The sequence below is a fragment of the Salvelinus fontinalis genome, chromosome 4, assembly GCF_029448725.1.
Source record: "Salvelinus fontinalis isolate EN_2023a chromosome 4, ASM2944872v1, whole genome shotgun sequence".
NCBI lineage: Eukaryota > Metazoa > Chordata > Actinopteri > Salmoniformes > Salmonidae > Salvelinus > Salvelinus fontinalis.
The window spans coordinates 11,555,638-11,570,751 of NC_074668.1; the positions used below are offsets into that span (position 1 = coordinate 11,555,638).

General features: G+C 45.2%; 1 protein-coding gene across 9 annotated transcripts in view; it reads left to right on the top strand.

Moving 5' to 3' along the window:
* LOC129853079 (dmX-like protein 1) overlaps nucleotides 1–15,114 on the top strand; it is a 65,435-nt gene that overhangs the window by 48,054 nt on the left and 2,267 nt on the right. For 6 of the 9 annotated variants that reach the window (XM_055918756.1, XM_055918755.1, XM_055918758.1 and 3 more), the window contains 11 exons: nucleotides 1,952–2,069; nucleotides 2,430–2,492; nucleotides 8,636–8,722; nucleotides 9,105–9,226; nucleotides 9,487–9,625; nucleotides 9,751–9,811; nucleotides 10,026–10,153; nucleotides 10,431–10,508; nucleotides 11,076–11,167; nucleotides 11,322–11,374; nucleotides 14,813–15,030. In XM_055918756.1, coding sequence (XP_055774731.1) covers nucleotides 1,952–2,069; nucleotides 2,430–2,492; nucleotides 8,636–8,722; nucleotides 9,105–9,226; nucleotides 9,487–9,625; nucleotides 9,751–9,811; nucleotides 10,026–10,153; nucleotides 10,431–10,508; nucleotides 11,076–11,167; nucleotides 11,322–11,374; nucleotides 14,813–15,030 — 1,159 coding nt within the window. The remainder of the gene's footprint in view (nucleotides 1–1,951; nucleotides 2,070–2,429; nucleotides 2,493–8,635; nucleotides 8,723–9,104; nucleotides 9,227–9,486; nucleotides 9,626–9,750; nucleotides 9,812–10,025; nucleotides 10,154–10,430; nucleotides 10,509–11,075; nucleotides 11,168–11,321; nucleotides 11,375–14,812; nucleotides 15,031–15,114) is intronic. The other 3 variants (XM_055918762.1, XM_055918763.1, XM_055918764.1) reach the window with 1 other exon arrangement.

The window sequence follows — 15,114 nt, forward strand, 5'->3', positions numbered from 1 at the left end:
ATTCCTAGTCGATCATCAAGGCGCATTCCTAGTCGGTCATCAAGGCGCATTCCTAGTCGGTCATCAAGGCGCATTCCTAGTCGGTCATCAAGGCGCATTCCTAGTCGGTCATCAAGGCGCATTCCTAGTCGGTCATCAAGGCGCATTCCTAGTCGGTCATCAAGGCGCATTCCTAGTCGATCATCAAGGCGCATTCCTAGTCGGTCATCAAGGCGCATTCCTAGTCGTTCATCAAGGCGCATTCCTAGTCGTTCATCAAGGCGCATTCCTAGTCGGTCATCAAGGCGCATTCCTAGTCGGTCATCAAGGCGCATTCCTAGTCGGTCATCAAGGCGCATTCCTAGTCGGTCATCAAGGCGCATTCCTAGTCGGTCATCAAGGCGCATTCCTAGTCGTTCATCAAGGCGCATTCCTAGTCGTTCATCAAGGCGCATTCCTAGTCGTTCATCAAGGCGCATTCCTAGTCGGTCATCAAGGCGCATTCCTAGTCGGTCATCAAGGCGCATTCCTAGTCGGTCATCAAGGCGCATTCCTAGTCGGTCATCAAGGCGCATTCCTAGTCGGTCATCAAGGCGCATTCCTAGTCGGTCATCAAGGCGCATTCCTAGTCGTTCATCAAGGCACATTCCTAGTCGATCATCAAGGCATTTCTGTAGAAAAGCCAAAGATGCTGGTCCCCTGATCAGAGGTTACATGCCACGTCATCGAATGACAGATTGCTATAACATATGATGTGGTTAGCTGATATGTAAAATACCTGTCCAGGTGTTATAAGATCTGGCAGGCGTCAGCAACGCCTGGGCAGAGGAACACGCCCAAAGCCTTGCGTGCAATTTTTTTTTGTTCTATTCGTCTTGCGAGATTGAATGTAGGTGCACTTGATTCAGAGGCCCTCTGCGCTAGGTAGGCGAAGTCTTCCCATTTCGAACCATTTCATTTGTCTAAAGGGACAAACTCTACCTACCAGATGGACCAGGAGAGCTAAATCAAGTGCGCCTACTGCTCTGGCCAGTCGGATAGCTCAAAATACCATGCCTACAGCTTTCACGACCCAACAGTAGAGTTTGATACTAGCTTACGTGAGATCTCATAACTTTTAAAACCATGACCAGAGAGAGACTGTCAAACAATACAGCAAAGAGCGGCTGTTTTTATGAGTGACTTCATGTTCATGTGTTTTATTCAACACTGTTAACACTGTTTTTACAAAACATAAAACGTGTTTCTCACTACTTCCAATCACGCTACAACCAGCGCTGCAGCTGCAGTACATGAGTAGCCAAGTGTATCGATAGGCCAGAATTTGTATTATTAGCAGCTCGTCGTGTATATTTTAATATCAAGGGATATTTCACTTTCTCTGATCATAGGAACAACATGAATTTGTGCATGAGACAGAAATAATGTGGTGTGTCTCAAGTTGGGCCGTCAGGTGGCAGACAGTGTCTCCTCTCTCTGGTCAGTTTCACCAGAGAAAAAGAGAGGACAGTGAGAGATGGACCCTCTGCTTCTCTCTCTCGCCACAGAGACTGACTATCAGTCCAGTAATTATTTCAATTTATTCTCAGCTGTGCCTCCCAACTGATACAACAAATTATCTAATTTGTTATAAAAGATTGAGTTTTAAAATATAATATGGTCTGAGAAGAACAATATTGGCAGGCCAAGCATAGTCAATATGCTGTGATAATATATCAGTCCTACTGCACAAAACTTTCCTACAGAACTGTTTTTATTAAGTTAATGTTGCATATGCGCATTACAAGTCCTTTTTTAAAGTGTCAGATCTAGGCTTGCTTTTTGACATCGAAAGTGATCTTGACTCCGAAAAGGTTAGTGACCACTGCTGTAAATGTAGGTTTTCGGTACACTCTGATATGATCCACACAACGTCATAAATGCCTTTTTGTAAGTGAGCTGTATAACCGAGGGGAGTATTGTGTGGCTACAGGTCCAGTCACCACTCTGCCCTGCCTGTGAAGAGGCTGTGGCAGTACCTGGTCAAACAGGAAGAGGTGCAGGAAACATTCATCCGCAATATTTTCACCAAGAAGCGAGACCAAAACGAGGTAGCTACCGCTCCACTTCACCCAACCACAGCATGCAGACAGCTGAGCAGTCTGAGCACTGACACATTGCATACTGTCACTAAATAACATCTCCCATTTGAATAATACCTAAAACATAATTTCTAGTCCCAGAGAGAGTCATTAACTTTTTCTATCCCTGTTGACACATTTGTGCTTTTGTTTTGCATGGTTCCTGTACTTATATCCTAATTGCCTTTTACTTTATGGATTTCTGGTGAATAATATTGTTCTTAAACTCTGATAATTAACCGTCTAATTCTAGATTGTGTTTCCTGTTGACTCTGCATGATTCATCACATTGTTTTGTCTGATGTCTTGGGGGCTTCTCAAATAATTAAGTCGGTTGAGGACCACAATGAAAATGACAAATGTTCAGGGATGGAGGAGCCTAGCTGTAACCAGGTACTGCTTTGGATCATTTTGGTGGTGGGGGTTTATGGGTTGTAATTATCATGTTCATTGATCAGTAAAATCATTTGGTTTTTTCCCCTGTTTTTAATTGACACCTGTGTTTTACGCTGGGAAAATGTCATCTATTTCCGCGTCCACTTCCATGTCCGCGTTTTCTGTTTTTAACTGGACTTCAAGATTATATCATGGAATTCATAAAAACATGGTCATAGTTTTGATATCTTCACTATTATTCTACAATGTAGAAAATACCAGTCAAACATTTGGACACACCTACTCGTTCAAGGGTTTTTCTTTATTTTTACTATTTTCTACATTGTAGAATAGTAGTGACGATATCAGAACTATGAAATAACATATATGGACTCATGGAGTAACCAAAAAAGTGTTAAATCAAAATATATTTTATATAGCCACCCTTTTCCTTGATGACAGCTTTGCACACTCAACCAGCTTCACCTGGAATGCTTGAAGGAGTTCCCTCAAATGTTAAGCACTTCTTGGCTGCTTTGCCTTCATTCAGCTATCCAACTCATCCCAAACCATCTCAATTGGGTTGAGGTAGGGTGATTGTGTAGGCCAAGTCATCTGATGCAGCACTCCATCACTCTCCTTCTTGGTCAAATAGCCCTTACACAGTCTGGAGGTGTGTGGGGTCATTGTCCTGTTGAAAAACAAATGATAGTCCCACTAAGCGCAAACCAGATGGGATGGCGTATAGCTGCAGGATGCTGTGGTAGCCATGCTGGTTAAGTGTGCCTTGAATTCTAAATAAATCAGCGTCACCAGCAAAGCACCACCACGTCATCACCACCTCCTCCATGCTTCACGGTGGGAACCACACATGCATCTGTTCACCTACACTGTGTCTCACAAAGACACGGTGGTTGGAACCAAAAATCTCAAATTTGGACTCATCAGACCAAAGGACAGATTTCCACCGGTCTAATATCCATTGCTCGTGTTTCTTGGCCCAAGCAAGTCTCTTCTTCTAATTGGTGTCTTTTAGAAGTGGTTTCTTTGCAGCAATTTGACCATGAAGGCCTGATCCATGCAGACTCCTCTGAACAGTTGATGTTGAGATGTGTTGAACTCTGTGAAGCATTTATTTGGGCTGCAATTTCTGAGGCTGGTAACTCTAATGAACTTATCCTCTGCAGCAGAGATAATTCTGGATCTTCCTTTCCTGTGGTGGTCCTCATGAGAGCCAGTTTCATCATAACGCTTGATGGTTTTTGTGACTGCACATTTTCCACATTGATTGACCTTGATGTCTTAAAGTAATGATGGACTGTTGTTTCTCTTTGCTTATTTAAAATGTTCTCGCCATAATATGGACTTGGTCTTTTACCGAATAGGGCTATCTTCTGTATACCAACCCTACCATGTCACAACTCAACTGATTGGCTCAAACACATTAAGAAGGAAAGAAATTCCACAAATTAACATTTATCAAGGCACACCTGTTAATTGAAATGCATTCCAGGTGACTACCTCATGGAGCTTGTTGAGAGGATGCAAAGAGTGTGCAAAGCGTGGCTACTTTAAAGAATCTTAAATCAATCAAAATATAATTTGTATTTAACACTTTTTTTGGTTACTACATGATTCCATATGTGTTTTTTCATATTTTTGATGTATTTACTATTATTCTACAATGTAGAAAATAGTACAAATAAAGAGAAACCCTGGAATGAGTTGGTGTGTCAACTTTTGACTGGCACTTTATTTATTTATATGTATGTATGTAAACTTAGCAAAAAAAGAAACGTCCTCTCACTGTCAAATGCGTTTATTTTCAGCAAACTTAACGTGTAAGTATTTGTAAAAACATAAGATTCAACAACTGAGACATAAACTGAACAAGTTCCACAGACATGTGACTAACAGAAATAGAATAATGTGTTCCTGAAAAAACGTATCAAAAGCAACAGCCAGTATCTGGTGTGGCCACCAGCTGCATTAAGCACTGCAGTGCATCTCCTCCTCATGGATTGCACCAGATTTGCCAGTTCTTGCTGTGAGATGTTACCCCATTCTTCCACAAGGCACCTGCAAGTTCCCGGACATTTCTGGGGGGAATGGCCCTAGACCTCACCCTCTGATCCAACAGGTCCCAGACGTGCTCAATGGGATTCAGATCCGGGCTCTTCGCTGGCCATGGCAGAACACTGACATTCCTGTCTTGCAGGAAATCACGCACAGAACGAGCAGTATGGCTGGTGGCATTGTCATGCTGGAGGGTCATGTCAGGATGAGCCTGCAGGAAGAGTACCACATGAGGGAGGAGGATGTCTTCCCTGTAACGCACAGTGTTGAGACTGCCTGCAATGACAACAAGCTCAGTCCGATGACGCTGTGACACACCGCCCCAGACCATGACAGACCCTCCACCTCCAAATCCAGAGTACAGGCCTCGGTGTAACGCTCATTCCTTCGACGATAAACGAGAATCCGACCATCACCCCTGGTGAGACAAAACCGCGACTCGTCCGTGATGAGCACTTTTTGCCAGTCCTGTCTGGTCCAGCGACGGTGGGTTTGTGCCCATAGGCAACGTTGTTGCCGGTGATGTCTGGTGAGGACCTGCCTTACAACAGGGCTACAAGCCCTCAGTCCAGCCTCTCTCAGCCTATTGCGGACAGTCTGAGCACTGATGGAGAGATTGTGCGTTCCTGGTGTAACTCGGGGAGTTGTTGTTGCCATCCTGTACCTGTCCCGCAGGTGTGATGTTCGGATGTACCGATCCTGTGCAGGTGTTGTTACACATGGTCTGCCACTGCAAGGACGATCAGCTGTCCATCCTGTCTCCCTGTAGGGCTGTCTTAGGCATCTCACAGAACGGAAATTGCAATTTATTGCCCTGGCCACAGCTGCATTCCTCATGCCTCCTTGCAGCATGCCTAGGCACATTCACGCAGGGACCCTGGGCATCTTTCTTTTGTTGTTTTCCAGAGTCAGTAGAAAGGCCTCTATAGTTCATAAGTGTGACCTTAATTGCCTACCGCCTGTAAGCTGTTGGTGTCTTAACGACCGTTCCACATGTGCATGTTCATTAATTGTTTATGGTTCATTGAACAAGCATGGGAAACAGTGTTTAAACCCTTTACAATGAAGATCTGTGAAGTTATTTGGATTTTTACGAATTATCTTTGAAAGACAGGGTCCTGAAAAGGGGACGTTTCTTTTTTTGCTGAGTTTATGTATCACTCACTTGCACACACACACACATACACACATACACAGTGCCTTCTGAAAGTATTCAGACCCATTGACTTTTTACTCATTGTAAGTTACAGCCTTATTCTAAAATTTATTACATGTTTTATTTATTTTTATCAATCTACACACAATACTCCATCAGGGCAAAGCAAAAACAGGTTTTTAGAATTTATTACAAATAAAAAAACAATATCACATTTACATAACTATTCAGACCCTTTACTCAGTACTTTGTTTGGCAGTGATTATGGCCTCAAGTCATCTTGGGTATGACGCTACTAGGTTTCCACACCTGTATTTGGGGACTTAATCCCATTCCTCTCTGCAGAGCCTCTCAAGCTCTGTCAGGTTGCATGGGGAGCGTCACTGAACAGCTATTTTCAGGTCTCTCCAGAAATGTTCAAGTCCGGCCTCTGGCTGGGCCACTCAAAGACATTCAGAGACTTGTCCCGAAGCCACAACTGCCTTATCTTTGCTGTGTGCTTAGGGTCGTTGTTCTGTTGGAAGGTGAACCTTGGCTCCAGTCTGAGGTCCAGAGCGCTCTAGAGCAGGTTTTCATCAAGGATCTCTCTGTACTTTGCTCCGTTCATCTTTGCCTCAATCCTGACTAGTGTCGCTGCCGCTGAAAAACATCCCCACAGCATGATGCTGCCTGCATGATGCTGCCTGAGGAGTGGCTTCCGTCTGGCCACTCTACCATAAAGGCCTGATTGGTGGAGTGCTGCAGAGATGGTTGTCCTGGAAGGTTCTCCCATCTCCACAGAGGAACTCTAGAGCTCTGTCAGAGTGACCATCGGGTTAAAACAAAAATAATAATTACATTTAACCATCATATAACTAGGCAAGTTAAGGACAAATTCTTATTTACAATGACGGCCTACCCCGGCCAAACCTGGACAACGCTGGATCTATTGGCACCACCCTATGGGACTCCCAATCATGGCCAGATGTGATACAGCCTGGATTCTAACCAGGGACTGTAGTGACACCTCTAGCACTGAGATGCAGTGCCTTAGACCGCTGCGCTACTTGGTCACCTACCTTACCAACGCCCTTCTCCCCCGATTCCGCAGTTTTCCTAGAGCTGGCCGCCCAGTCAGAGTCTTGGTGGTTTAAGAATGATGGAGGCCACTGTGTTCTTGGGGACCTTTTAATGCGGCAGACATTTTTTGGTATCCTTCCCCAGATCTGTACCTCGACACAATCCTGTCTCGGAGCTCTACAGACAATTCCTTCGACCTCATGGCTTGGTTTTTGCTCTGACATGCACTGTCAACTGTGGGACCTTATATAGGCAGGTGTGTGCATTTCAAACTTTCTTATGTAAATGTAATATTTTATTTTTAATACATTTGCAAACATTTCTAAACGTTTTTTTACTTTGTCATTATGGGGTATTGTGTGTAGATTGAGGAAAAAACAATTTAATACATTTTAGAATAAGGCTGTAACATAACAAAATGTGGAAAAAGTCTAGGGGTCTGAATACTTTCCAGATGCATTGTATATCAAATTAGTGAATTAATTTACTTCAACCTAATGCATTTTATGAAGGTTTTACATTGCATTTTGTGCATTTTGCACTTGAAGTCCATTTAAAAAACGGAACAAATAAAATACGGAAGTGAATGTCACTTTCCCAGCGCATTATTCATTTGGCAAATTTCCCAAGTTGTTTGCAATAATTGAACCAATTAGTTAAGCAATTTGGCTCATTTCAAAAAGCTGCATTGGTTTTATTGAAATCTTGTTAGCATGAGCTCACAAGAGTTGAATCACAAATGCATGTGCATTGCTTTCATTAGGCAATCTGAGATTTGTATGAATTTTGTAATGGACAGCTTCATAAAGAATCAAACAATGTTTATACTGTCATGGTATAGAGCAGGGGTGTCAAACTCATTCCACGGAGGGCCTAGTGTCTGCAGGTTTTTGGTTTTTCCTTTCAATAAAGCCCTAGACAACCAGGTGTGGGGAGTTCCTAACTAATTAGTGATGTTAATTCATCAATCAAGTATAAGGGAGGAGCGAAAACCCGCAGACACTCGGCCCCCCGTGGAATGAGTTTGACACCTGTGGTATAGAGCTACATGAAAGACATTGCCATGCTTTTATCTGAATGTTATACAGTAGACTAGATCTAAGACAACATTCACTATATATACGGTCTTGAGGGTATATGGTGTGATTTTACTTAATAGAACCATAAATAACACTTTCAGAATTATTGAACGGTAAAATAATGACATAAAATGCATGTTCTGTACTCTGTGATAAAGCCTTTTCCTAGTCTATACAGTGATTAGGTTGCAATAGTTTGTCATTAACTAATTCCACAGAATGTGCAGAGGAGAATAAGACTGTCATGAAGTACAATAGGTTCTGATTAGCAGGCCCAGAGTGTCACGTTGAATGTTCGTCAGGTTAAGATTAAGTACTATGTGAAAATGGCAAGTCACCATATTTAGATTTCATAGTCAAGCCGAACACTCTCTGAGAGGAAATGTGGTATTTACCATTTAAATAATTGTGATGTAGAATGTAATTCAACCTAATGTTCTGTGAAAGCCTCCGTTCGGCATCTCGTGTCAATACACCCCTTTTATATTATACAATAAGACGCCCATCGCAGTGGGTTGTGCTGAGCCTCATGTGCTGAGTATTGTCTCTAGAGGTTGAAAATGGCACTAATCCTGATAACTGTGGGTTCTTGATGCTCTAGTCTCCCACCCTGTAGCCCTGAGGCAAGGCTCTGTTAGAGATACACACCCTCCTACTGCAGACAGGCATGCGTCGTCCATTCATCTCCCACCACTTCCTTTAGGTCACACTGAAATGATTCAGACGGGCAGAGACTGTATAATGATTCAGACATGCAGAGACTGTGTAATGATTCATGCGTTGCTCTACAGAGCGAGGCAGATCTGGGCTACCCCGGAGGCAAGGCCCGGATCATCCACAAGGATTCGGACATCATTACCGCCTTCGCCATTAACAAGGTACTACACATGTTCTCCGCAGGAGACGTCTGTTCTAAACATGTTCTCCGCAGGAGACGTCTGTTCTAAACATGTTCTCCGCAGGAGACGTCTGTTCTAAACATGTTCTCCGCAGGAGACGTCTGTTCTAAACATGTTCTCCGCAGGAGACGTCTGTTCTAAACATGTTCTCCGCAGGAGACGTCTGTTCTAAACATGTTCTCCGCAGGAGACGTCTGTTCTAAACATGTTCTCCGCAGGAGACGTCTGTTCTCATCTGCGTCGTTATGTTAGACTAGCAAGGTGTCACATTGGCTCAATAGGCTGTGTGAAGTGGAAGGACTGATTTGGATTTCTATCTATTCTCTCTCGCTCCTCTTTCTCTATTCTCTCTGTGTCCCAGGCTAATCGGAACTGCTTAGTCATGGCCTCCACTCATGACATCCAGGAGCTGGACGTGTCCTCCATCTTGGCCACTCAGATTCTGACGTGGATCGACGACGATACCGAGGCCGAGGCCAAAGGGTGAGCCCGGATCTCAATTACCCAAACAAGAAAATAGTGTCTTCTGGAGTTGTGTAGGAACTTTGAGTGTCCCTACCTGTGATTTGGCTGCTGAATACCTCCTATTGACCATATCAGAGATGTTCAGATTGGCAAGAAGTAAAAGCCTCAAGCTTAGCTCTTGGATGCAGTCAGCACTGTGTTAACGCTGTTCTGTCTGGGAGTGTCCTCTCAAACTCTTCTCTCTCTCTCACTCTCACACACACACACTCTCACACTAGTGATGACTTTCTGGTGATCCAGGCCCGGGATGACTTCAACACCCTCCACGGCACCACCCCCTACACCCACAGCAGCCTAGGGACGCCCATCAACATGCCCTGGCTCGGGGGCCTGCAGACGGGGAGAGGCGCTGCCGTGGTGAGACCAATAGAGCTTTTACTGCGGTTCCTTTTCTTTTTTTTGCCACTGATATTGAGCACAATGCAGTACATTCTACTAGCATGTCTTGTCGAGTATCTTGTCCTTTTTATTTCCTGGTGCAGCTCATCAAAAGGAACATCAACAACGTGAGAAGGATGACCTCCCACCCAACCTTGCCTTACTGTAAGTAGATGTGACTTCTATACAATGACTGAAACTGCCACACATGCTAGCTATGTGTGTACCATGTCTATTTTGTTTAGTCCTTGATGTTATCATCCTTACCTTGTGCTAATATTCCAAGAATATACACAAGGCCTTTTTATTGTCAATACTACATTGGGATTGGAGAATCCTATTGTTGTGGTTTTGATTACCAAGTCCCTCCCTCCCTCAGACTTAACAGGAGCGCAGGACGGAAGTGTCCGGATGTTTGAGTGGGGCCACTCTCAGCAGATCATCTGCTTCCGAAGTCCAGGCAATTCCAGAGTCACACGGATACGATTCAACCACCAAGGAAACAAGGTGACTACATTATCCTTCCCTAATTGCGCCCTATTCCCCATTTCCCTTTATAGTGCACTACTTTTGACCAGGTCTCATAAGAATCTGGTCAAAAGTAGTGCACTGTTAAGTGAATAGGGTGCCACTTGGAACGCATGCTTAGTTTACATCGAATTATTCACCGAGTAACTCAGTCCCTCAACAACATGGCTACTGCTGAGGAATGATGTAGTTGCTGGACATTACATTTACTCCCTATTTGAATTATCTTCCTAATATGGTCATCTCTTGGCTGTAGTTTGGTATCGTTGACGCTGACGGAGCCCTACGTCTATGGCAGACCAATACGACTGGGAACACCCCTAAACCCTACCTGGTAGGAACAAAGCACTCGTCTGTTTCTGTCTACATGTAACTGCCAAAATAAAGGAAACACTTGAGTAAATGATGGATACAACATATATTGAAAGCAGGTGCTTCAACACAGGTGTGGTTCCTGAGTTAATTCAGCAATTAACATCCCATCATGCTTAGGGTCATGTATAAAAATGATGGGCAGAATGACAAATTCCCCATCCACACGGCAAGGCTGGTCACTGAATGGTTTGATGAGCATAAAAACGATGTAAACCATATGCCATGGCCGTTTCAGTCACCAGATCTCAATCCAATTGAACTCTTATCGGAGACTGGAGCGGCGCCTGAGACAGCATTTTCCAACATAATTTGTTGCGGAAGAATGGTGTCTCATCCCTCCAATAGAGTTCCAGACATTTGTAGAATCTATCCCAAGATGCATTGAAGCTGTTCTGGCGGCTAGTGGTGGCCCAACGCCCTATTAAGACGCTGTATGTTGGCGTTTCCTTTATTTTGGCAGTTAGCTGTGCCTCCTACTGTCTGGTAGCGTTGTTGTTATTTACTGGTGATGCTCTTCCCTCCACAGACATTGCAGTGCCATAATAAGACGGCTCACGACTTTGTGTTCGTGGGCTCATCCTCCCTCATAGCCACAGCAGGGCTGTCAACAGACAACAGGTACACTTCGTAGCCCTGCTTCGTAGCCCTGCTACAGAGCCATGCGATCAAACCTCTCAATCACTTTACTGGGGAACAAATGGGCTGATGTTATAGAGTGCCTGTTTCAGTTGGTCTAATGCACTGTAAGTAATGCTTTGTTTTGTCTCCATAGGAATGTGTGTCTTTGGGATACATTGGTGAATCCAGTGAACAGTCTAGTGCACGGTGAGTCCTCCACAACACTATTAACAGTCTAGTGCACGGTGAGTCCTCCAACACTATTAACAGTCTAGTGCACGGTGAGTCCTCCAACACTATTAACAGTCTAGTGCACGGTGAGTCCTCCACAACACTATTAACAGTCTAGTGCACGGTGAGTCCTCCACAACACTATTAACAGTCTAGTGCACGGTGAGTCCTCCACAACACTATTAACAGTCTAGTGCACGGTGAGTCCTCCACAACACTATTAACAGTCTAGTGCACGGTGAGTCCTCCACAACACTATTAACAGTCTAGTGCACGGTGAGTCCTCCACAACACTATTAACAGTCTAGTGCACGGTGAGTCCTCCAACACTATTAACAGTCTAGTGCACGGTGAGTCCTCCACAACACTATTAACAGTCTAGTGCACGGTGAGTCCTCCACAACACTATTAACAGTCTAGTGCACGGTGAGTCCTCCACAACACTATTAACAGTCTAGTGCACGGTGAGTCCTCCACAACACTATTAACAGCCTAGTGCACGGTGAGTCCTCCACAACACTATTAACAGTCTAGTGCACGGTGAGTCCTCCACATCACTATTAACAGTCTAGTGCACGGTGAGTCCTCCACAACACTATTAACAGTCTAGTGCACGGTGAGTCCTCCACATCACTATTAACAGTCTAGTGCACGGTGAGTCCTCCACAACACTATTAACAGTCTAGTGCACGGTGAGTCCTCCACATCACTATTAACAGTCTAGTGCACGGTGAGTCCTCCACATCACTATTAACAGTCTAGTGCACGGTGAGTCCTCCACATCACTATTAACAGTCTAGTGCACGGTGAGTCCTCCACATCACTATTAACAGTCTAGTGCACGGTGAGTCCTCCACATCACTATTAACAGTCTAGTGCACGGTGAGTCCTCCACAACACTATTAACAGTCTAGTGCACGGTGAGTCCTCCACAACACTATTAACAGCCTAGTGCACGGTGAGTCCTCCACAACACTATTAACAGCCTAGTGCACGGTGAGTCCTCCAACACTATTAACAGTCTAGTGCACGGTGAGTCCTCCACAACACTATTAACAGCCTAGTGCACGGTGAGTCCTCCACAACACTATTAACAGTCTAGTGCACGGTGAGTCCTCCACAACACTATTAACAGTCTAGTGCACGGTGAGTCCTCCACAACACTATTAACAGTCTAGTGCACGGTGAGTCCTCCACAACACTATTAACAGTCTAGTGCACGGTGAGTCCTCCACAACACTGTTAACAGTCTAGTGCACGGTGAGTCCTCCACAACACTGTTAACAGTCTAGTGCACGGTGAGTCCTCCACAACACTATTAACAGTCTAGTGCACGGTGAGTCCTCCACATCCCTATTAACAGTCTAGTGCACGGTGAGTCCTCCACAACACTATTAACAGTCTAGTGCACGGTGAGTCCTCCACAACACTATTAACAGTCTAGTGCACGGTGAGTCCTCCACAACACTGTTAACAGTCTAGTGCACGGTGAGTCCTCCAACACTGTTAACAGTCTAGTGCACGGTGAGTCCTCCAACACTATTAACAGTCTAGTGCACGGTGAGTCCTCCAACACTTAACAGTCTAGTGCACGGTGAGTCCTCCACAACACTATTAACAGCCTAGTGCACGGTGAGTCCTCCACAACACTATTAACAGCCTAGTGCACGGTGAGTCCTCCACAACACTATTAACAGCCTAGTGCACGGTGAGTCCTCCACAACACTATTAACAGTCTAGTGCACGGTGAGTCCTCCACAACACTATTAAAAGTCTAGTGCACGGTGAGTCCTCCACAACACTATTAACAGTCTAGTGCACGGTGAGTCCTCCACAACACTATTAACAGTCTAGTGCACGGTGAGTCTTCCAACACTATTAACAGTCTAGTGCACGGTGAGTCCTCCAACACTATTAACAGTCTAGTGCACGGTGAGTCCTCCAACACTATTAACAGTCTAGTGCACGGTGAGTCCTCCACAACACTATTAACAGTCTAGTGCACGGTGAGTCCTCCACAACACTATTAACAGTCTAGTGCACGGTGAGTCTTCCAACACTATTAACAGTCTAGTGCACGGTGAGTCTAGTGCACGGTGAGTCTTCCAACACTATTAACAGTCTAGTGCACGGTGAGTCCTCCACAACACTATTAACAGTCTAGTGCACGGTGAGTCCTCCACAACACTATTAACAGTCTAGTGCACGGTGAGTCCTCCAACACTGTTAACAGTCTAGTGCACGGTGAGTCCTCCAACACTATTAACAGTCTAGTGCACGGTGAGTCCTCCAACACTATTAACAGCCTAGTGCACGGTGAGTCCTCCAACACTATTAACAGCCTAGTGCACGGTGAGTCCTCCAACACTATTAACAGTCTAGTGCACGGTGAGTCCTCCAACACTGTTAACAGCCTAGTGCACGGTGAGTCCTCCACAACACTGTTAACAGCCTAGTGCACGGTGAGTCCTCCAACACTATTAACAGTCTAGTGCACGGTGAGTCCTCCAACACTATTAACAGTCTAGTGCACGGTGAGTCCTCCAACACTATTAACAGTCTAGTGCACGGTGAGTCCTCCACAACACTATTAACAGTCTAGTGCACGGTGAGTCCTCCACAACACTATTAACAGTCTAGTGCACGGTGAGTCCTCCACAACACTATTAACAGTCTAGTGCACGGTGAGTCCTCCACAACACTATTAACAGCCTAGTGCACGGTGAGTCCTCCAACACTGTTAACAGTCTAGTGCACGGTGAGTCCTCCACAACACTATTAACAGTCTAGTGCACGGTGAGTCCTCCACAACACTATTAACAGTCTAGTGCACGGTGAGTCCTCCACAACACTATTAACAGTCTAGTGCACGGTGAGTCCTCCACAACACTATTAACAGTCTAGTGCACGGTGAGTCCTCCACAACACTATTAACAGCCTAGTGCACGGTGAGTCCTCCAACACTGTTAACAGTCTAGTGCACGGTGAGTCCTCCACAACACTATTAACAGTCTAGTGCACGGTGAGTCCTCCACAACACTATTAACAGTCTAGTGCACGGTGAGTCCTCCACAACACTTAACAGTCTAGTGCACGGTGAGTCCTCCAACACTATTAACAGTCTAGTGCACGGTGAGTCCTCCACAACACTATTAACAGTCTAGTGCACGGTGAGTCCTCCACAACACTATTAACAGCCTAGTGCACGGTGAGTCTAGTGCACGGTGAGTCTTCCAACACTATTAACAGTCTAGTGCACGGTGAGTCCTCCACAACACTATTAACAGTCTAGTGCACGGTGAGTCCTCCAACACTGGCTCTTTCTATTTTAGCCAGTACATCATCAACAATAAGACAGTGGCCAGTTAGCTACTTTTAAGTTGTTCCTATTTTGCCCCTCTCCTCTCTCTGCAGCCTTTAGTTGTCATGAGTCGGGGGCCACGGTGCTGTCGCTGGCCCCCAGGCAGCAGCTGCTGATAACAGGTGGCAGGAAGGGCTGGATCAGCGTGCTGGAGCTCCCCCACAGGCACCAGCGCCAGAGCTTCCAGGCCCACGACTCCCCCGTCAAGGCGCTGGCTGTGGACCCCACCGAGGACAGCTTCATCAGCGGCTCTGCCGAGGGCAACATCAAGGTGCCCTCCCTCCCTCACTAGACACATAGTCCCCTCGCATAGTCCCCCTCACTGCACCTGTTGCTTGTTTATTCTTTCCAGGTG